The sequence below is a fragment of the Mytilus edulis genome, chromosome 5 (genome assembly GCF_963676685.1).
Source record: "Mytilus edulis chromosome 5, xbMytEdul2.2, whole genome shotgun sequence".
Taxonomy (NCBI): domain Eukaryota; kingdom Metazoa; phylum Mollusca; class Bivalvia; order Mytilida; family Mytilidae; genus Mytilus; species Mytilus edulis.
This window is the reverse complement of record NC_092348.1, coordinates 86,468,570-86,493,137: the sequence shown is the minus strand read 5'-3', so window position 1 is coordinate 86,493,137 and position 24,568 is coordinate 86,468,570. Positions and strand designations below refer to the sequence as shown.

General features: G+C 31.7%; 1 protein-coding gene across 2 annotated transcripts in view; it reads left to right on the top strand.

Annotated features, from left to right (window-relative positions):
* LOC139524690 (lachesin-like) overlaps window positions 1–24,568 on the top strand; it is a 34,745-nt gene that overhangs the window by 2,695 nt on the left and 7,482 nt on the right. Inside the window, exons 1-9 of one of the 2 annotated variants that reach the window (XM_071319689.1) lie at window positions 1,541–1,717; window positions 2,558–2,667; window positions 8,571–8,829; window positions 10,982–11,139; window positions 15,587–15,788; window positions 16,661–16,894; window positions 20,622–20,667; window positions 22,505–22,604; window positions 23,809–24,067. In XM_071319689.1, the coding sequence (XP_071175790.1) occupies window positions 1,666–1,717; window positions 2,558–2,667; window positions 8,571–8,829; window positions 10,982–11,139; window positions 15,587–15,788; window positions 16,661–16,894; window positions 20,622–20,667; window positions 22,505–22,604; window positions 23,809–24,067 (1,420 nt within the window). In that variant the 5' untranslated portion in view covers window positions 1,541–1,665. Of the gene's footprint in view, window positions 1–1,540; window positions 1,718–2,557; window positions 2,668–8,570; window positions 8,830–10,981; window positions 11,140–15,586; window positions 15,789–16,660; window positions 16,895–20,621; window positions 20,668–22,504; window positions 22,605–23,808; window positions 24,068–24,568 lie in introns of those variants that run through there. The other variant, XM_071319690.1, reaches the window with a different exon arrangement.

Genomic DNA, 24,568 nt, shown 5'->3' with positions numbered 1-24,568 from the left:
CTTTAACATCTGCATTTGCTCTTTCTACAGACCCTTAACTTGGGGGATGTCTTTGTCGCCCATGAACTATTACTAATTCTGACCATAACGATTTCAGTCCAGTAATTATATGTGCCGTGAACTCAGAGCTCTAAGCACGCTAAATTTGGTAAGTTGATCTTTATAATGCATTATCCATTTAAATTCTTGTGCGGGGACAGATTAAAGGTCTACAAGGTCAAGCTGCCCTCTACAATTGAAGTCAGCAGAAGTTATAGGTTTAACAACAACTATTGATATGTCAGAACGTTTTCTTTTCAAGATACATTGTTCACAGTTGGTTTTAAATATGCGTATTGCTTCCCGGCTAATGTTAGCAAAATGATTTTTGGGTTCTTTGTTAGTTTTACGGAGAACTCCATGACCGACCCCAACATGTGCTGTTTTTATGATATCATACATATCCTCAATGGATAAGTAGTAATGTATGGTGTCATCTGAAAGTAAGAATTAAACCATTTTTAGTATGGCATAAAGCTAAACTTATATTTTGTTATAAAGATAATTATGTTATGAGGCCTAACAGCGATATGCTTGTTCAAATATTATAAATATAAGAAGATCTGTGAAATACTTAAGTTCATATTGTCGTCTGTTTTGTGACCTAAAGTTCCTTAAATAATACGTGTACACCCTAATTTACTGTGATCATATAGATTTACGATTCTAGGTTGATGTACCAACGTGACTGCAATCTTCTGTATGCAATAATGCATAGTTTGATTATTTTGATACATCGTCATGAATATGCATGAAATATTTGCCAATGAACGTTAAACATCAAACACAAAGATATGTTCATAATATATTTGTGTATGGAACTAGAAAATTTGTTCATTAAATATTAATAGATATGTTATTTCTTGCGAATTATTAAGACCACATTTGCGGATCAAGAATTTTAAAAGGATTTTGAAGACCTATTGGTGACCCTCTGCTGTTGTTTTTTATTTGGTCGGGTTGTTGTCTCTTTGACACATTCCCCATTTCCATTCTCAATTTTATTCAATTGGAAGGAGGAGTTCAAGACGTATGTTGTCAGTTTAATATGTTATCCAGAAAATGGAGAAAGGGAATGTCTTCTCGATATGCGTATATATAAAAATAGTTTAGATGAAAAACCCCTGCAACATCTTAATTATTAAATTAGACAAATATCTATGGTCTGCGCTATTATAGGGAGGATCTTGATGGCAGATACTTCATTTCTGTATTCTATAATTTTAACGATATTTGTCTCTTTTTTTCATATTTGAGCAGCTCATGTTTTCTAAAACAATTCCCTGATGGTTAATTATTCTCTAAATATTCATATTTTATTCTACAACCTTATTAAATGTTGTAAAAAACAAATGAGGCTATGTTACCTGATCTTTATGCATCAATACTGCTATGGTTCATTCCATTCTTACAACAATTAAAAAGGATTTTTGTATTGGTATAACTGTAACCGATTTATCAATAAACGGGTCATTCGTTTACCTGGTTAAATAATTACTAGTGTAAAGATCAAGTTACCCCATAAGCGACATTTTGAACCAAAGAGTGTTTACCTGTGGCATGAAATAGGAAATAAGTTGAGATAAAAATCCTCTCAGTTTAATGTAAACGAAAAGTTGATGAAAAATGAAAAAAGAAATGTTCACTACTATCGTTCTGTCATCAATATTTTGTTCAGGTAAGTATTCATTATCATTTTTCAACTTTCTGAAACAGCTTGATGGTGCTAACTTTGCTGAGGTAAGTATTTTCATTTACATTTTCTAAATTACTGAAATAGCGTGACGTTTCAAAAATTAAAAAAAACTATAACAAAGGAGAATATATAGTTATCAAAGATACGGAGATTATAATCCTGAGAATAGATCTCTCACTTAAAGTACCAACCATATGTACTATTATTTGGACCAATAAAATATTCATGTTGTCTGGTCTTTGGTCGGGTGGTTGTCTCTTTGGCACATTCCCCATTTCAATTCCCAATCTTATCAGTCCCCGACTATTTAACCATTCGTCATAGATAGACTTCTTTTATATGATTACATGATTACAAAGAACAGCATTTCAAGTCTCCTACAATGTATCTATCTTTAAGAACAATTTATGTCATACAACTCAATAAATTCAAGTACAGTTAAAGTTTTGACGGGAGGCGTTTTGACAAAGTTTATAACTGTTCTTACGGACTGATATTTTGAACTACTTTTAAGGGGTTTCTAAAAGTTTTTTTTAAATTTTTGTTATACCATTTTATACTTTTAACAGACAAACAAATTAAGTTTCGACTGTATTGCATATTTTAAGTTATATGAGTTTTTTTTAATCTTCTTGCTTGATTTTTACTATTTAATGTTTCTTTTTGTGTTTTTTATTTAAAGTGACGCGCTTTAAGCAATTGTATTTATTATATAATGTGCTCTATAAGTATATATATATATATATTTATCTATTTAAGATTACAAATAAGCATGTCATTTGTGTACTGAATAAGGACATACCATTGTTTAATCTTTTCCAGTTTTTGCTGCAAGACCAGACATAGTGGATGATATTTTACCAGAGGTGAAAAGACTTGGTCAAACAGCTTATCTGAACTGTTCTGTCATTAATTTACAGTCTCCAGCACAGGTACATCTATAAATAATCTTCTAAAGTTCTGTCATAAACTGACAATCCTCATCAAATGGTATATCTATACATAATATACTAAAGTTCTGTCATACATTTACAGTCTCCAGCACAGGTACCTCTACATATAATCTAAAGTTCTGCCATAAATTTACAAACATCAGCACAGGTACAGATGAGTGCAGTCCTAACCTGTACAGCAAGTTAACAGTCATTAAGTAAACCTGTGACAGGATTTAGGGCTGCTCCGACCAGTCCTAGGACTACAAACTAGTGAACTTGAAAAGTGGACTTGATCCTAGGACTAATGTTATGTATGCCGAAATAGTGAACTTGGAAACAGGTCCACTACTGATATCAGTTATCTTCGAACAAGTCCAGCCATAATTTAACATAAGTTTGATTTTGATAACTCCGAACGAACCTGTTCTCAAGTTAACTTTTGACAGGTCTGCTCAACTCTAAGTTAACTTATGACCAGGACCGTTCTACATCGATGTTTTTAAAAATATCTTTACTAATGTCTTTGTTTCTTGGTATAAACATAGAAAAAAGATAAAATTAATACTTCCGTGACATTAAAACGATTAGTAAAAATAAAATAAAAGTAAATATTCCGTATCAACTTCAAAAATAATGATGGTCTTGATGTTTATATTCTGCTTACCTGATTTGTTTATAATCTTAACTCCGTGTTATATTGTTCTTTTATTTGTCTTTGTTCAATTATTAATATTACTTTTTATGATTGCTCTGTTTTATGTGATATCCATTTAACGTGGCTCGGTACTTATATATCCCGTCAATGTGTTTGTATTATCTTTCATTTTTGCTGTTTTGTTTTGTTTTTTCTTGTTTCTTATAACGTGAACTGCTGGATACTTTTTAATCTCGGTCTGTTTCTGTAATTAATTCTAACATAACTTTTGATTTTATAACCCTGCATATCCACCAGTCTCCATGTGAAATTATAATTGTTTTAAATAGACATTGAACGATAAAAACAATCTTTTTTGTGACGTTTGAATTTTCTGACGCCCAACAAGGAATGTGTTTTTTAATTTTATTGATGTTTTTTGTGTGTTTTGTGTTTGTTTGTTTTGTCTTGAGATTGTAACACAGTGATTACTGCTGTAACCCTATTTTGACTATTTTACCGATTATGTCTGTTTTGTTCACGCATCGTTGTAAAAATAACGTAATTTGATGCGACTGTCATAAAATTGAGAGGTTTAGCACAATAAAACCAGGTGCAAGCCACTATTTCTTACGGAAGCCCTGGAGTGCCATGCAAAAAAAAATTTCAACTTGTGCGCACAAGTTATTATCTTGTGCGCACAAGTTACACAACTTGTGCGCACGAGTTATTAACTTGTGCGCACGAGTTATTAACTTGTGCGCACAAGTTACACGTGATCTTATAGACATGCGCTGTTTTGCTAAAGAGACTACTTTAAGGAACGCCGTAGCTGCCGAATACAAACATATGTTTAAATACATGAATGCACATACTTTTCAATATCTGCACATGTTTTTTTCTATGTATACACATACTTTTCATACATATGAACATAGTTTACTTTATATAATCTTACTTTTTATATATATATGCACATACTTTTCCTACATATGCACATCGTTTACCTTATATGCACATACTTTTCTATATATGCACATATATGCGCATTTTTTTTTTATCTATCTGCACATAGTTAACCTCATATGCATATACTTTTTTTCTATATATGCAGAGACTTAATCTACATATGAATGTACAAATGTAGTTCTGCATGTGAATACTTTTCTCAGTATATATGAACATAGTTTTTCAACGTGAGAATTGCAATTCATATTATGCTTTTCTGTTGTTTTTTTCAAACTGAACTAAGGGTTCCAATATCATAAAAGGAATGTTTATTAAGAATTTCTTAATGATGTATGTTGTTCAATTAAGCAACTGTTGGAATCATTTTTATATGAATGCAATATTATGTTGTTATGTATGATGGTATGGCGCTGTTGTCTTCATCTATAGTCACTTGGTTTTCATGTCAAAACGTTGAAGGAGTCGATTTGTTTGTATTAAATTTTAACACAAGGATTATTACCACTAACGGGTCAAAAGTTGTAAAAATGCATTCTTATAAAACTTAATTTAAATTGCCATTTTCTTTACCAATTTTAATGTGTTTTCAAAGTATTTAGTATAGTCTAAGATCTCAAAATGTGAATTGTTTTCTATTATTATGATGTTATAGAAAGGACCAAAGACGGTGGAATTTATTGTATGCTCTGCCGATAGGCGTATGGGGCATTATACATGTATTACCCTTGATCGTCCGTTTTACCGTATGTCCTTCCATCTTTCCATTTTATTTTGCTGCACTCTAATTCAACTTTGCCTCTACTTAATTTGATAAAGCTCATACACAAAGGTAAAAAAAACTATAAAACGCAAAAAGTCACCTGCTGTACTACAGTACTGCTCCTTTATAACTAAGAAAATTTCATTTCTTTTTTTGTTTGTTTTTACACTCTCATCTTAATCCCAAAATGCTGAAAATGTAGACGCAAAACAAGAAATGCAGAGTAAATCAGACAAATCATAATTTAGAACTGCAGCGCGTCATATCATATTTGATATTCACACCTTTTAAAAGCTTTTCAATACGTATACATTTTATTTTTACGGCGTCGGCGTTGGCTTCGCAATGTATTAGTTTGTGATTAGGTCTAGTTTATGTTGAACCACAAGTGGTGGTTCAATGATATGTTTTATGCAGTTGTATAAGTATTGGAACATCTCATTTCCATAGATTATATTTGGCCCTGTCCCCTCAGTAATTGTCTATTGACTTTGAAAATTTATTGGCCTTTGCAAGTCATATTTCTATGGAGGTTATAAAGCCCACCCCCTCATCATGGTTTATTGACATTGAAACTTTTACATAGTTTACAAGTTTATGTTTGTTTAAAGGGAACGACTTATGATAAGTCCATGGTATTTTAAATGTAGTTGTATATTGGCATATTTCCATGGATATTGTTCAGCCATGTACTTTCAGTCGTGGTTCATCAACTTTGAATATTTCCATAACTTACATGTTAAGGTATTGCTATTTTGGTTTCAACATTTGCATTGTCAAAACTACAAAAAGGCGTTACATGTTGTACATAACCATTTCTGTGAAAACAGTTTATTTTTTTAATATTTTAACGAAGTTGTATATATATAATTACTTTCGTATACAAAGAGAAAAATTCAAGAGAGATACATTACTCCCACCTGACCCCCAATTTTCATAAGCTTACAACTTGAAAATGAATACATGATTCTATCAATATTTTTGTCTCTATAAGATATAATATAAAATTACTTATCAAATTGATAAAATGGCCCAAGGGCCCAGCTTGATATTACTGCAAATGTAACTTGAACCCTGGATAGTTCGATCAAGTATGGCCCTTTTAAATACGTTTGACATAACTACATTTTGATTGTGATTAACATTTTGATAATAGGCATTTTTTTAAAGACATCAAGAAATTCAGTGGGCCATTCTTATACACTCTTTATAGAAAAAAATTAACATTGACCAAAGAATTATGAATCATGAAAATGTGACACATATAGTTGACCTACTGCGTTATTACATCTGAGCAACGTACATAATAACTTAATTTTAACATTGATCACTCATAAAAAGGGAGACATTCACATGACAAAAAAAACTATAATTTTGTTCAACCAGTCGCTGTACCATTTATAATAGGTCAAGAACATATGACAGACGGAAACTTCGAAACATAAGGCTATTACAAACAAAGTATGAAGCATCCAGGTATTCTATCTTAATGACGAAAATATACAGCTCTGTGGAAATAGTTTTCGCCATCGCTGGACAGTAATACCTTTGTCTCACTTTATGACATTTTACATTCACTGTTTATAGATTATTCCCACACCGACAAAGTGCATTCGGCTCTTACTAATGTTTTTACTAATAAAACTTAAAACCTGTATAAAAAAAAGGTCTGAAAACACGAATGCCCCGCTTAAAATTTTCAATTTTCCAAGTTATAAAGGGGCATAATTGTCCAAAAAATTACTACCCAAATTCTAACTCGGCCTAACTTTGTGTGATTATTAACATTGTGTGTGATTTTCAATAGTTTTGGATAAGGCAAATTAACGACAGAGTGCGGAAACCAAACTAAATTCATTAATATAACTTGTGACCCGTTATCACTGAATTGTAAGGACAAAAACCACTAAATTCAACACGCCATTAGTGATAATAATCCTTGTGTTAAAATGTAATACAAACGACTCATACAAAATACAAAGTTGTGGCATTAAAACAAGTGACTATAGATGAAGACAACAGCGCCATACCATCATACATGCCACAAAAAGTATTGCATTCATATGCAAATGATTTCAAAAGTTGCTTAATTGAACAACATGTATACATCATTAAGAAATTCTTAATAAACATTCTTTTTATGATATTTGAACCCTTAGTTCAGTTTGAAAAAAACCCAACAGAAAAGCATAATATGAATTGTAATTCTCACGTTGAAAAACTATGTTCATATATACTGAGAGAAGTATTCACATGCAGAACTACATTTGTACATTCATATGTAGAATAAGTATTTGCATATATAGAAAAAAGTATATGCATATGAGGTTAACTTTGTTCAAATAGATATATAGAAAAGTATGTGCATATAAGGTAAACGATGTGCATATGCAGGAAAAGTATGTGCATATATATGTATAAAAAGTAAGATCATATAAAGTCAACTATGAAAAGTATGTGTATACATAGAAAAAAACATGTGCTGTTATTGAAAAGTATGTGCATTCATGTATATAAACATATGTTTGTATTTGGCAGCTACGGCGTTCCTTAAAGTAGTCTCTTTAGCAAAACAGCGAATGTCTATAAGATCACGTGTAACTTGTGCGCACAAGTTGTACAACTCGTGCGCACAAGTTAATAACTCGTGCGCACAAGTTGTGTAACTCGTGCGCACAAGTTGTGTAACTTGTGCGCGCAAGATAGTAACTTGTGCGCGCAAGTTGGTAACTTGTGCGCACAAGTTGAATTTTTTTTTTGCATGGCACTCCAGGGCTTCCGTAATTTCTACATTCGAAAATGCTTGTACCAAGAATATGACAGTTGTTGTCCATTCGTTTGATGTGTTTTATCCTTTGACTTTCCATTTTTGAATTTCACTCGGACTTCAGTATTTTTGTGATTTTACTTTTTTCTACGATTTGATGGTATTATAATAAGGGCTAAACCTGTCAAATCATGCAATACCTGCCAATCATGACTAGGTCGTTTAAAGTCTGACAAAGATGTAAAACTAGTAATTTACACCCTTGGTCTCTTGCTGTTACACAAAAGAAGGTTGATTTTCATATCGCGAAAAAAATGACTATAGCCGTCAAGATCCCAGTTCTAACCCTATCTGCATTATAGCCAGACCAGTCTAAAATCTTTATTTTCACCTAGAAATCAACAGGTGGTTGAGGAGAAGACCTTTTCATGAAAATAAAGATTACTTCAGTTTTCTGTTAGTAAAATTTTCTGTAACAGTTTGCTGTAGCACCTGTATCTGAGTTATCCATTGTAATAATTAATATGTATATTAACTTATTGTCATTTTGAAAATCTCTTAATAAAAGGCTTGCTCTCATTTATTTGTATCATTATCTGATAATTTGTTTTTTTTCAACTGAAAATAGTTAGACCCTTTTTTCAAACATGCAATAACTAGCCTGGGCCAAAATTATGGTTGGAGAGATTTGTCATTTAATTTAAACCTTGAATAATTTTGACACTGACCTTACAATTCACTTTAATTGATTTCAACTTATGTTTTAACAGCTACAATGGCTCAAAAAGACATCACCAATTGGTCCTCAAAAAAACATTTCCTCTGATGAAACTGTTTTTATTGATGAAGTTGTTGAAGGAAAAAGGAAATATGATGTGGTGAAATATGGAAATACCAATCGTTTAATGTACCAACTGATTGTCCGATCATTAACAGAGACTGATGCAGGGACCTATACATGTCAGATTTATCTTCCAAATCAGAATTACAAAGAGTGGCCACAAAAGTTGGGTGTTTTAACTGTGCAAAGTAAGCTTTTACAAGTGTTCAATGTTTATCATGACATTGTTTGACATTATTTTAACACATGTAGAGATACATTATGACTTACACATGTATACTTTGTAGACAAAACAATTGTAATTTTTCTTGTCAGCTACATTAAATGTAACTAGTAGGAGATTTGGTGCAGGGATGATTGGAAATGAGACAACTGTATAACAAAGTCCAATTGGAGTAGATTCAATGTTTTTATAATAGAAAATTGTCAAGGGATGTACCATACATATTATATTAAATATACATCTGTACAAAATAGTCATACTGGAATGTACAAAGATACAAGTAGGAATAATGCGAGAATGTGTCGAGCTTTACCGTTCTTTTTCCAGCTGATCAAAATTAAAATTTATAATGTGTGGATAAAAACTATTATCATATTTATTGCAGATATAGAATTCCTAATGTTGTGTATTATTGTTTGGAAAATATATGAAGAGCCATCATGACACAATGAATGCTAATGGATTATCCCAAAAATCTAAAAAAACACACTAGCAGAGGCACAAAATAATCAATTCTATAATTCACCAAGAGAAATAATATATGTAAACTGCAAAATTCTACGGAAACTGATAACCAACGTCATAAACAAGGGTTTATATATATTGTAAGTGAATATTCGAGCCAAAGTTAATACTTTTAAAGGTGACACCTGTACAATTCAGGATATACCTAGTTTCTATGAAGTTAAACTTAAGGTAAAATATTTAGAAAGCTGTGCAAATTGCAAAATTTGGTTGAACAGATAGGGACTTTTAATTGGTGGTATTACACCTTTTGTATAATGGGTTAATTCTTAGTAACCTGTGACATTTATATTCATATTTATGATGGAAAAATATGATAAATCGTATACATATATAAATTGAAAACCAATTGTTCAGAGAACAGTTGAAGGTCTTTCCACCAAAAACCATGTATTTTGATATGAAAGTAGTACAATTCGGTTTGAAATGTCCTTCCAGCGTCAAATGATAGCTTGTGGTACGCTGATTCCAAAAATAACTGGTTTCTATGCTTATTGTTTTCAAAAAGGGAGATAGTTTGTTACTTCCGGTTTGAAAAAAATGTTACTTCCGCTTTTTTTTTAATGTTTACTTCACGCTCATTCCAAAAATATCTGGTTCTATTTACTTTTATGTGAATAAAGTACAGAACAAGGCTGCTTCCGGTTAATTCAAGGTATTTTCGGTTGTTTTTTCAAGGTAAAATGACTTGAAACTTATTGTAAAAAGTCCCATGGCTTTATCATGTACACATATGAGGTAATTGCGAAGGTCAAAATCTAGAACATCAAATAAACCTATGACCTTGAGCTCAATGTCAATGCCATCAACCAAAGAACTCGATTCAGAAGACCCAAGGTTTTAATTATATTTGGTTAATGAGATATTTCAACATATGCATATTTTGAATACAAGTGGAATTTAATGTTAACGTATCCTCTTAACCAATATGTTTGTATTACGACATGTTGCAACTTACAATTAAGTAAAAATATGTTTTCAATATCTGATATGGTGTTTGAAAAGAGGTGAAAATAAGCCGAAATCCAAATTAAAAAAAATACCTTGACTTTTCACCTTGACCCTATTTTGTTTTGTTTTGACAAATGATCTTAAATCAAAATCCCTAGGTCTCTATCACTTATGATTTACTAATTACAATTACATTTAAATCATCTAATATACAGAAGGGGAAGTAACTCACTTATGGAGTTTCCGGACCGCTTTCGTCAAAATTATATTGTAAAAAGTTAAAGTACATTTGTTAAGTCAGTTTTGTTGTATGTCAGTGTGTTAGATCTCAATGATTGTCACATTAACTTTTATTGTCTATTTGGAATGCTAACCAATTTTCGTCAAATGATACCTTTTGACTTTTTTTATAATTGACTTCCCCTTTATGAATTTGCATTTTTGTTATACCTTGTACATATAAATGACCATAAAACCTAATTCACTAGATAGAAAATACATGTATGATTAAAAGCTGTTAATTGTACGTAACAGTTGTACATGAAAATTTTAGAAGGCACGGGATTTATTTATTATTTTTTTTTATTGATAATACACATAATTTCAATTTTGATTAACACGATATTTATCAAACGTTTTAGTTCCTCCTACTATAAAAAATGACAGTCTTGCCAGTATAACTGTCAATGAAGGACAGAATATCACACTGTTGTGTGAGGCTCAAGGAAATCCTGCACCAAATATTACATGGAAAAGAGCAGATGGATTCCCACTACCTAATGGAGGATTCCAGCACAGGGTAAGGCAAAACATAAGACATAAGGTTCTAATGCCAGTTTTTGATAAGGTTAGACAAAGAAAAAACAAAGACTTATTGTATGGTGACGTCAAACAGATAGACAAAAATTGAAACCAAAAATACCTTGAGCTTAACAGAATTTTCCATACATGTTGTGTACTGCAGTTATAGAATGGTTATAATCCCTCCCCCCCCCTGATTTTTCCAATGTGTAATTATTTTTGACCTTAATTAACAAAAACATATATAGTTTTATGTAATGATATTTTGCAGACCGTTGTTTGGTTTTTACATTTTTCTTGTTGGACATGTTTTTTCTCTGAATTTCTTATAAATTTCTTCAACTTCTATATTATCTGCAACAGCTGTGCCAATCGAAATAATGAGTATACAATTGATTATATGTATTCTATTAAGAAGTATTACCCTAAATACAAAACAAATCTGACTTGTGTGCGTGTTACTATAAGTAGTGATTATATTGAGTTGTTTTAATTAGAGTATATTAACATAGAAATAAGTTTGACACAGTACATTAAATAGATATTGCATAATTCAGCCATCGCCTTTTTGAATTCTTTCATTTCAGTAACGTGAATATCTGATTTTTGACTCTCCCTCAGATATGTTTCTCCCCTCTTCTGCATCACACAGGAACATTATTATTATCACACTAGTTTATTTACCAACTATTGTATAGTACTCTTCTTAAAAAAATTAACACATTGTTTTGCCATTTGCAAATTGTATCCTGGTTCTAAAAGAAAACGGCTTCTTTCCAGGCAAATATGAATACTTGAAAAAAGGTAAATAACAAAAATACAGAACTGCGAGGAAAAGTCTACACGGAAAGTCCAAGGAAAAATTAAAAGGAGATAAGAAATCTTAAAATTTTAGCGATTTAAATGCAAAATAATCAAAAATCAAAAGTCTTTGTATTTACAAAAGAGATAAAATGTTATTAAATTAATTGGTTTTTTTTTGTTTTTTTTTTAAAGATTACAGACATAATACACCGATATATACTTTTTCAATATAAATGTATGTCTCTCTAGGGGACAACAACTTTTTAAAAGGGACCTCTATTTATAGGATCAGTTCTGGAATAAAAAATAAGAAATAGGTCTTACCAAGATAAAGGAATTTTGTGGGTAATGCAGCAAGAAGGAAACATCAATCAATCAATCAATCCGAAGTATTATCACATTGTGTGTTGCCATCTTTATTAATTAGGTCTGTTTATTTTTCTGTGGAAAGACCTACTGTAATTGTTCTGATTTTCTTTCTTCTTCCGCCACTTTTATTTCTTGTGTGTCACATTTGTTTTGCAAAATGTCGCTTTGATGTTTATACTCTTTGTGAAACTAACCCTGATTAACCGTTTATTTTTCCTTGTAAGTGTTATCTCCCCGAACACAGCTTTTCTTGTGAATGCATCCCCTCTTTAACTGTTGAGGAAATCGACAAATTTATTTTGCCAATTTTGGCCGTAACGATACAAACACTCCATATATAAGTAAGTAAGTAAGTAAGTAAGTAAATTATTTATTATAGTGACATGTGTGTTTCACAAAATATTATATAACACCAAATGAAAGTTATTTCCCCTTATGCATTTGTTATAGAGAATTTGCATTCCTAACTTGTAAACCATAAGTGATAGAGACCTAGGGTCTTTCGATCTAAGGTCCTTGTCCAAAAAAAGAAAGAAAATAAGGTAAAGGTCAGAGTTCAAGGTCATATTTAAAATTCATATTTTTAAATTATTTTCACGTTTAAAAAAACGTATAAGATATCGACAACATGTTTTAGTAAGTTATGAATTGCGACATTTCGTAACGCATACATTTTGTTTGAAAGGGTACACTAACTTTAACATTGGAGTTTTCTCCCCTCTTATATTAAAACTTAGGCATATAGTGATTCAACTCATTATCCATATGTGATTAAATCCTTGATTTTTTTTAAATTGGGCTCAAGGTCATATGTAAATAGTTATCAAAGGTACCAGGATTATGAATTTGACGTTCTAGATTTTGACCTTTGCTTTTAGCTCATATGGATACTTTATAAAGCCATGGAACTTTTTGATTACATTGCAAGCCACTTGACCACGACAAAACTAACGGGAATGGACCTGGTGTAAACCGGAAGTCGCTATTTCTTTACTTATTTACCGAAAAAGTATATTGAACTTTGTATATTTTTGGAATCAGTTTCATGTAAACTATCAAATGTTACCAGAAGTGTCATTTGTCAAACCGGAAGTAACATTTGGTTGTTACTAAACCATATTTTTTAATGGGAAGGGAGACTGACGGAAGGACAAACAGACAGAAATACTGATGGCCAAGGTTATCACTTAAAGCCCCCGTCGTGTACGGCGGTGTCATAAAAATGTACTGGTTAGTTACTAGTAATGACAATACACAATGTTACGAATTGTAAAACGATGTTTTTAAAAAAAGTTTATAGTATTCACTTTCTTGATAAACAAAGAGTAAATATAAAGAAGCTCTACCAAAAAAGGGTTAACAAAACAGAAACAACGTTATAAAAATTGTTTGTGTCGGACTTATATAAATATATATATTAATTCGACAACGTACTTAATATAACATAGTATAAATAAAAGCAACAGTTCTACACGAACTTCAAATGCAAAGTAGAGAAATTGGGGCCTTATCTTAGCAATTTTAATAGAGAAATAAATAGATAGGTATACATAAACTGTATCAAACGTTAATTTTAGTATATTTTTTTCTAGATACAACTATATATAAATGATATAATGTATTTTGATATATCCGTAAACTTACATTTTGATGGACAGTCACATTTAGATATTCTGAAAAGTTAATCAAGGTATCCCACTAAATTCAAAATGCTTGTAAACATATGTTTAAAATTTGTTTAATACAAAATGTTCCTTTTTTTTTTACTAATTTATTAGGTTATTTTGCACCAAAAAAAATATTTCCAGAACTGTAGCTATATACAGACAATATTATGTTTTTTTTTAATGAAATTATCGTAAACAGGGAAAATTTTCATCGTTGCTTCTTGTAGGTATTATTTTGGTACCCTTTATGTTTTCGACCATCCATTAAAAGTAAAATCTAATAGCAAAATCAAAAGCCCAAATACATTAACCGAATGAAATAAAACATGAAAGAGCTCAACCATAATTAATGACTCTTACTAATATACTATAGAAAAACATATGAAGTGCATTACATGTAACTGTGCTGTTTGATTATAAACTTTGACTTTCACATTCATTTACCACATAAGGCCTTGTTTATGACATTGATTAGGACTTTCCATGACATTTGACAGTATACATATATTATTTCTCTTTGATGCATGACAGTTTTTATTCGAAAACCAGTTTTTGGCATGACACGGGTTATGCTCTTCTCATATATTTTATGATGGTATAATAATAAACCCCTACCGGGAGAGATTGGGCTTGATATTCATATGATAATCTTTCAATCAGTGTAATAGAGGTCTGGAGCTGGCAAATCAGTAACTGCTAGTAGTCCTTTGTAAATTTAAGTTTCTTGTCATTTTGGTTATTTTCTTTTGCTACCTATTCTGACATCGGACTTGGACTTCTTTTTTTACAGAGTTTTAATCTTTGTATAATTTTGTGCGTTTGTTTTTTCTACATTGGCTAGAGATATAGGAGGAAGGTTTTAGATATAAAAAAAATACTGTTCCTTGTCAGGAGTTTTTGGCCTTAGTTAGTCATGTATGATTTTTAATTTAAGTTACTTTTTTCGGAGTTTAGTATGACGTCCATTATCACTAAACAAATATACATTTTTGTTCAGGGATCAACTAAAGCACGCCTCTGGCTGTGGAATTGTCCCTCTGCTTTGAAGACCCATTGGTGGCTTTTGGCTTTTATCTGCTCGTTGGTCGGGTGGTTGTCTCATTGGCACTTTCCCCATTTCCAAACTCAATTTTATTATTTTGTGCCTCTATCCTTCTGAAGGATTATTTAAATACAGTTAATTCATTAGCACCCGTTGTGTCGTGATGGCACTTCATATATGTTCCAAACATTAATACATAATATTAGGAATTCTATATCTGCACTTTATATGAACTATTTTAATTCATCGTTTTTATTGAATATTATATACTAATGGTTTAAGGAATTTTTGGTCATCAACGCTCTTAAACTTCGTACTTTATTTGGTCTTTTTAACATTGTTCTATTCTGATGATTCTTTTGTAGACGAAACGCGCGTCTGGCGCGTGATATAAAAGTTCAATCCTGATATCTATAATGCGTTTAACTTCGTTCCACATTTATTTTGATAGTAATCAGCTAGTGATTTGTTCAAGAAATGTGACTAAACAGCAATAACAACAGTAATCACATTTATGAGATCTGCTTCAAAAATATGGAATTATATTATTCAATTACTTTCAGGGTGGAATTTACAAGGTTTACCAAATCAATGCCACAGATCGTGGACAGTTTATCTGTATTGCTGATAACAATGTTAAACCACCAGCATCTTACACAATACAGCTTGTAGTTACATTTGCTCCTTACTGTACAGCTGTCCAGGATACCGTAGGTCAGGCACAGAATCGGAGGTTTCATGCAAAATTAGAGTGCTTAGTAGCAGGCAAGTTTTGAGAATTTAATCTACCGTAACAATTAGTTTGAACAATGATGATGGTTTGTAAAATTGATTATTTAATTTTTTTTATATGTTATATGCCTACCTTTTTATATATATTTTGTTTTTGGTTTCTGATATAAGAATACCGGTTTTGGAATATCAACACATGTGTCCAGATAGTACGATCTTTGGATTCATGCTTTACTTTTCTAAATTGGCTAGAGGTATAGGGGAGAGTTGAGATCTCATAAACATATTTAACCCCGCCGCATTTTTGCGCCTGTCCCAAGTCTCTAGCCTTTGTTAGTCTTGTATTATTTTTAATTTTAGTTTCTTGTGTACAATTTGGAGTTTAGTATGGCGTTTATTGTCACTGAACAAGTATATATATTTGTTCATGGGCCAGCTGAAGGACGCCTCCAGGTGCGGGAATTTCTCGCTGCATTGAAGACCTGCTGGTGACCTTCTGCTGTTGTCTGTTTTATCGTCGGGTTGTTGTCTCTTTTACACATTCCCCATTTCTATTCTCAATTTTATCATTCAGTTATATGGAATTCTACGCGACTGTCTTATGCGAGAGTTTAAGCTAGTTATACAACCATTTAAAAACTCCCATTTTCGAAATGTCGAATCCAAATGAGGAATCTGACAGTTGTTTTCCTTTCGTATGATGAGCTCGAGTTTTTTTGTCATTTGAAAAGGTACTTTCTATTCGAAGTTTTCACGAAGTTCGGTAGTTTTTGATATTTTACTTTACTTACGAGCATAAATGTTGCAATTAAATAATAAGATAGACAATTTATGTTTAAGTTGGATCCATGTCCAAAATGATTAAATGCCGTTATTATTAATAAATGTATTATTTATATTCTTAGCTAATCCTAGAGCAGAAGTTATATGGTACAAAGAAAACAAAGCAACACGGGAAAAAGATCAAATTCAGGATAATGACAAATATAAATTAGAACAGCAAGATGATCAGAGATTGAAAGCTGATGAAAAATGGTACACTCTTGAAATAAAAAATGTACAAGGAAATGATTATGGAGATTATTATTGTACAGGAAAAAATGAACACGGAGAAAATCAAGCTCAATTTCAACTTTTTGGTATGTGTATAATACAAAATTTAGTCCGGATATCAATGATGAGTTTATTTATATGTATCGCAAATTGTCGTGTCTGCTTTAGGTCATTGTCTAGGATTTATTAAGTTGTGTGCATCATAGATATTTATGAGGATATTCTTAGAAAGGAAAATAGTGAAGAAGACGTTGGTATGTTAAGAAATTCGTAGATAGTGTTTAAGTTGTGTTGGCAATCATACCACAATTATCACTTTTATAGTAAGCTTTTTCCAGTTTCCAATTTTTCAAAACATTAGTAAGCTAAAGTATGACAATAACATAATTGAAGAACAAACCATCAGCCACTGATTTACAGACCCCTTACTTGGGACAGGTTGATAACAAATATGATTGAATTAAGGCGAAGTGTTCGTAATTGCACGCCCCTAGCGCAATTCAGGATAAAAAACTTGCGACGTAGGATACGTTAGTTTTTTTCCCTACTCCAAGAACGAGAAATGGGCACAAAAACAGGCACATGAAAAATAAAATCATCTTTCTGTATAAAGAAGTAATACAATTTAAAAATATACCGTTAATACCAATTTTTCTCAATTTAAATAGTAGACTGACTCTACCAACAGTATCAAATGCTTTCCTTGCGTCAACAAAGCATACAAATGTATCCTTTTTTGCATTTTTCTGCTTTTGACAATATTATCTAATACATAAACATGATCTGTACAATTTCTACCTTTTCGAAAACCGTTCTGTTCATCACATAAAATTTCATTTTCATCAAGCCATTTATTTAGTTAAACGATTATTCAAAATGTCAGCAAAAATACCTCTATATGACATAGGATCGAATTTACAACCACTATCATTTTTTAGAATAGGATTAATAATTCGATTTAACCATAAATCAGGCACTTTATCATTGTGAAAGCAGAATGAAATGAGTTTAAATAACAGGTCTATACATATGCTATTGCGAAAACTTTCCGCAGGAATATAGTCAAAGCTGACTGCTTTATTCAATTTAGTTCTATTTACAGCGTCAATGACATCTTGTATTGTAACAGGGCAGTTCAAAGTGTCACAGTTCCTAGTCGGGAAAACATGTTTGTTTCCCTTTACCCAGTCTAAATGATTGTTATCAAAGTTGCCATTATTACCAAAATTAAATAGTTTTTCATAATCCGTTTTCCATTTGTCCAGGACAACATCAACATCACTAATAAAGCCTTCATCTGTTATACTTTGAATGGAATGTTTTGGCGACGTTCATTCGCAATACCAATATTACCAATGTATTTCCAAACTCCTAAGTGTTGTGACTTTGAAACAGTTTAGTCAAATTATCCTGCTCCTTTAATTGAAATTTACGTTTAGTATTTCTAATTAGTTTATCGAACTGATTACGAATATTACAAACTTCCTGTTTTAGTTTACGTCTCAGATTAGTGCAGTTTTTGCATTTCAACCACTGCTTTTCTTCAATACACACTTTATTCCATTATGAGGTTCCTTCTTCAGTCCAATATGATTTTCGAAGCGATTTATTCCTTTTATTCGAACTTGGTCCTGTTGGGGTCTCCAATAAGGGAACTGTGTCTTTCATCTCTTTTTCTATTAAAGTAACAAACTCTGTAATGCACTATTAATGTCTTTATTTGTGACTAGTTCGTGTTCATTTTTGTCAATAGTATCTTGAATGTGTGTATTGGTGTCAAGAAAATTCAATGGGAAGCGTTTCAAATTGAACCTGGGTCTATCTTTATTTGGTGCTTGTCCAATATTACTCGTATCGCATGCAATGCCTTTCTTAACGTTTACAGTCCACACTATTGATCCATGGTCCGGGATGGACTTCTGAAAGTTCAAACCAGTATCGACTATTAGGTCTGACATTTAATAAACGTCACAGCTTGTACACATGTCTAACTGTTCATGAGATGTAAAGACATAGTCAACAACTGACCGTCCATCAGCACGACCATTTAGCATGCACAAGTTACAACTGGTCAAAAAGTCAATTAGAAGATCACCGTACTTGTTACTAATAACGTCAATTTTTTCTCTGTCATTAATATTATCCACACCTTGTATGTAATCCAGCTCGCTCCCACATCTAGAATTAACATCTCAACCAATATACACAAAGCCTTCATTTTGATAGCTATAAACTTGTTGTAGCAGATCACTATAGAATTGTTCACCATCATTTGAACGGCTTGACCCTTCCGGTGGTAAATAGCAAACACAGAAACATATATTATTTGAATCATCATATGTATGTGATAATTTAATCCACAAAATATCTTCCACTGAACTATCAAGAATTGAAACACTGAAATTATCCAAGACTTCATCCTTTATCAACACACCCACACCACCAGATCCTCTCTTCATTTTTAAACTTTCTATTATGGCCATACCATTGATAACAACTTATTTCAATATTATCATCGTTTTTTAAGAAGGTTTCAAAACCACCAATTATATCCAAATTAAGGAAATTCGAAATACTACTCTAATCCTAGAAGTATCAGAATTTTTATATTTAGACCAAACATTTACGTTCCATACACCAAGCCTGACGTTTTCCTAACTTGTTTTATTCGGGAGGATTCTACCACCAAAAACTTTCAAATTCCGTTCTTTTCCAACCATTTTAATAATTTTCCGTAAATTGTTGTCCTTATTGCGCATTTCAGGTGTAAGATCATTTTCAATATAAACGTTTGCAAAATTCTTAGACTTTTTTAAACTGGATTTTGATTTCATAAGTTTTTGCTTTTGTTCAAATGTATCTACCGTTGTAATATAACCCGTCTTGTTTTTGCCTTTATGTGTTAACCTTTTTGCCTGACTATCTTTGATGCGCGTTAGTTTTAATTCGTCTCGTAATAACTTATTAACAGTGTTCATCGTGGCAGATGGATCATTTATCTCTATCGTACACGGGGCTAGGTTTTTAATAACAATGTTACATTTCTTATTATTTTCGGATGGTTTTGCAACTTCTGCGTAAGATTTTGAGAGTTTATCGAAATCAGATTTTATATTGCCTATGTCCTGATTTATATGCTTTTTGAAGTTGGAGATATCTTGACCAAATTTATTATGCACGACCTTGCGTACAGCATCAGCTATCTTTTCCGATAATCCGTCCTCAAATTTCTTCTCCAGATTATCCATACGACTACTTAGAGAATCGAAAACGGAATTCACTTTCTCTGTCAAAGTATTAATTGCATATAAAACTGCCGACTCTGAGTTATTAGGATCGTCATTTTAAACCCTTTTGTTGTTGTTTTTCATCTCAGTTTCATTTTCGGGCCCATCTTAATTTTGCGAGGGTTTGCGTTTACGTTGGTCTCCTTGATTTCTTATTACATATGCAGTCTATCATGAACACAGACAAGTATTCCTGTACTATCTCAAAACTTCAAAGACATTAACAGAATTACTCCAAACAGAAATTTTAGTATCTTATTGTGTGATAGTCAGCATCTTTTACAATTGTTTTGTTTTGCGACTCGTATTTATTCAAACAGAAAGTAAAAATAAACGAATAAACCAGTAATAATTCTGCTTCTAGTCGTATCATTTAAGTCAAACCAGAATTCACACAATAATTTTGAAAAATCGTAGATTTGGAAGAAATAAAAGTATAATTGTAAGGTTTATCTGTAAAAAAATTATCAGAAATATGAAATATGTTTATACAGCTTTAAAAGTACGTATCAATATTACATTTCAGAAACTACTGAATGCCAAGGACAAAACTGTCCATCTGTTGGAGCTATGTAAATATACGATATTAGATTAATATAAGAAAAATATCAACCTAATTGTATGAGGCCGAGAAACTGGGAAAGGGCGAGGTTATACATAATAGTTGATATTTTGCTGACATTGACCTAAAACTGCTTTTTAACTGCAACTTAAATAAATAAACGCATAGCTATCTAAATTGTAACACATTTCAAACTTATTTGCATTCCTTAATGATAAATAAACTCATCATAGATACCAGGACTAAATTAAGTATATACGCCAGACGCGCGTTTTGTCTACAGAAGACTCATCAGTGACGCTCGAATCAGTTAAAAAGGCCAAATAAAGTACGAAGTTTAAGATTAATGAACCCTTGACTGTGGAAAAAGTGTTCCATGATGAAATTAACGTTGCACAAAATAAAGCTGTGTTACTATATTTAGGAAATAAACACAACTAGTTGCTGTATAAAAACCATCTGCTTTGATTTTTCTATGTTTTCATTTTTTTTTACTCATCATAAGCTTTGATACCAAGGAATGCTTTCAATGGTTACATTTTATTGGAAATATACTATTCTAAATATTTCATTTAAAAAAACAAAATAAGGACAATAAAATGTGATACATTAATTTTCATCGACAAGAATACCCCAAACAAATAACTTATCTTGTACATAATTACATTGAAGTGCACTAACACTACATGTATATTATCACATTTTTACCATACATAATTTTTTCACTTATCTCCCTTTATTTTTTAAGTCTCAATATTATGCATGATAACATAATCAATAAAGTTCAAAATTTACGAAAAAGATCTATAACAAGACTCTTTGCCGAGATCGCGGGTGTGTTCTAGTGTTAAATATTTTTTTGCCAATTATTACTATATTTCCGAAATTGGACCTCGTTACTTTAGTATTATAGTTAGGTTTTCAGAGACTGCATTGCCTGATCTTTTTACACATCAATACTGCTTAACCTTATAAAGAAAGTTGTATTTGTATTAATGTAACTGATTGATTCATAGACGGGTCATTCATTTACCTGCTGAAATACCAAGTTACCACATAAGCGACAGTCTGAACCAAAGAATGTTTACCTGAGACCTGAAATATGAAATAAGTTGAAATTAGAGTTTTACTGAATTAATGTTTCTGAAAAAATTATTGCAATGATCAATGTGTTAACTGCAGTCTTTCTTTCGGTCATTTTAATAAATTTCCTGTTGTCAAAACTTTAATTGGTTCGAAAAGCTAAGGATTTTCTTATCCTAGGAATAAATAACCTTAGTCGTATTTGGCACAACTTTTGGGAATTTTCGGTCCTCAATGCTCTTCATCTTTATGGTTGTTTCGATTTACAACTATTTTGATCTATGCGTCACGTATGAGTCTTATGTAGACGAAAAGCGCGTTTGGCGTCTTAAATTATAATCCTGGTACCTTTGATAACCATGTCGTCAATATTTTGCTCGGGTAAGTACATTTCTAACGCTCAGGATAAAATTCGAATATCACGGCCCAGGCCATGTGTAAATTTCCAACAAATCTATGGCTTTCGTGAATTATTTCTTAATTAATCTCTGGCTATTTAACTAGCCGTCTTTTTTATGATTATATAATAACAGGGAACAGCATGTCAAGTGTCTGACAATGTATGTAAGAACAAATTAGGTCATACAAACCCAACAGATTCTTCAAGTCAATCTTCAACGGGAAGAGGTTTAGCAAAATTTACAACCGTATTAATTAAAGAATGAGAATTGGTACTGCTTTGTAAAGATTTCAAGTAGATCTTTTTTCTTTTTTTATTACATTATACATACAATTGTTTGATACTTTTCATTTATTTTTGCAAGACCAGAAATAGTGGATGATATTTTACCAGAGGTTAAGAAACAAGGTCAAACAGCATACCTGAATTGTTCCATTATACATTTACTGCATTTCATAGCAAAGGTACATCTAAATATAATCTACTATAAACGTATCTTTTTTTCTTAGAATGTCCGATCCTGTACCAAGTCGGAAAAATGGCAGGTGTCATCTTAAATAAAACAGAAGATGTGGTATAATTGTCAATGAGACAACTCTGTACAATTAGAGTCCAAATGACACAGAAATTAACAATTATAGTTCGTTTCTGTGTGTGTTGCATTGTCGTTTGTTTTTTCTTCACTTCAGCGTTTCTGTTGTTTCGTTGTTTTTTCTTATAGTTGATATGTTTCCCTCGCTTTTGGTTTGTAAACCATATTTGGTTTTGTCTCAATCGATTTATGACTTTCGACCTATGATATACTACTGTTGCCTTTATTTATCCTTAAAATAAAAAAATAAAAATAAAAATAAATGTCCGTTAGGTGCGAAGATTTGTCTTTGTCAATTGGTAGACAAATACCTTTTAAAAAAAAAATATTTAGCATGCTTACAACAACGAAATCTATCTACCCTTTATTTGTGCTTGTTTAAAATGACAAAACTATTACAGAAGAAACTAATGGTAGGCGTGGTTTCTGACCCATGTATTTTTTATGTATTAAGGGACCGTTCAATATCTGTCAGATGAATTGCAAAGTGGGGCGAGGCAAGCACTTTATTGGGGAAATATTTTGATTCTCGAGAACTTTATTTAATATGTATAGTGGATGGGCCATAACTTTATAGGAAAAATTTTGCCATAAATTTTATTGGTGTGTAGGAAATTTCTTTTGCAGGCACACAAAATATGTCTAAACAAACTGGTAGCTTGGTTCATTTCGATCAATTTTTATTTAAGAATAAAAAAGATAGAATTTTCTGTTTGGACTAATTTCAGATAGTAACTTTTGAAAAATTTATATATTTGGAACTTTATAGAAATCTCAATTGTATTTTGATCTAATAACATATTAGGTTGTTTGATAGTTTGGTGTATTGCTGTTAAATTTATAGATTCAATTAATAGGTAAGAAAAAAGCTAAAATTTTCAGTTTCGATTAAATTCAGATAGTCAACTTTAAAAACTTTTACAACTTTTTCAAATCAACTTGGATGTATTACCTACTGCTCTCAAAATTTGCAAATTTTGTTAAAGATCAAGACCGATTGTTTTCTGGTATATCAACATCCAAGATTGAGGAAGACACCATAATATTCTTAACAGTATTAAATTATATTCCAACAGGTACAATGGATTAAACAGACATCACCAACTGGTCCCCCAAAAAACATATCCTCTGATGAAACTGTTCTTATTGATGAAGTTGTTGGAGGGCAAATGAAATATGATGTGGTGAAATACAGATCAAACGATAGCGACATATACCAACTCATTATTCGATCATTAATGGAGACTGATGCAGGGAATTATACATGTCAGATCTATCTTCCAAATTGGGATTACGAGGATTGGCCACAAACGACTTGTGTTTTAACTGTGCAAAGTAAGCTATAACAAGTGACCAACTTTATCGTGATACTGTTGACATTATTTAAATCCATTCAGTGACACATTATAACATGCACATCAAATTGAGAAATGAAATGGAGAATATGTAAAAGAGACTACCACCCGACCAAAGAGTAGACAAGCTAAAAAAATGCGGAGGGATTTAACATGTTTAGTGAGAACTCAACCTTCCCCCTATACCTTAGCCAATGTTATTAGTGATACAGAGATTTATTTCGTTGAAATAAAATATATTGTTACATACACGAGCGATTTGGGTAAGTTGAAATATATAAACACTATAAGATGGTGACAAGGAAACGTCAATATCTTAAGATGAATAGTTAACAATAGGAAATGAAAAATCACCTCTTTTATCGTAAATTGTGGTATTAAGCTCCCCGTCAAAAACCTTTTTTACAGAGCCATGTATCAAAATCACTGCCGGTAATCCGATGGATAAATATGTTGTACAGTTGTCACTGGTTCAGACGTT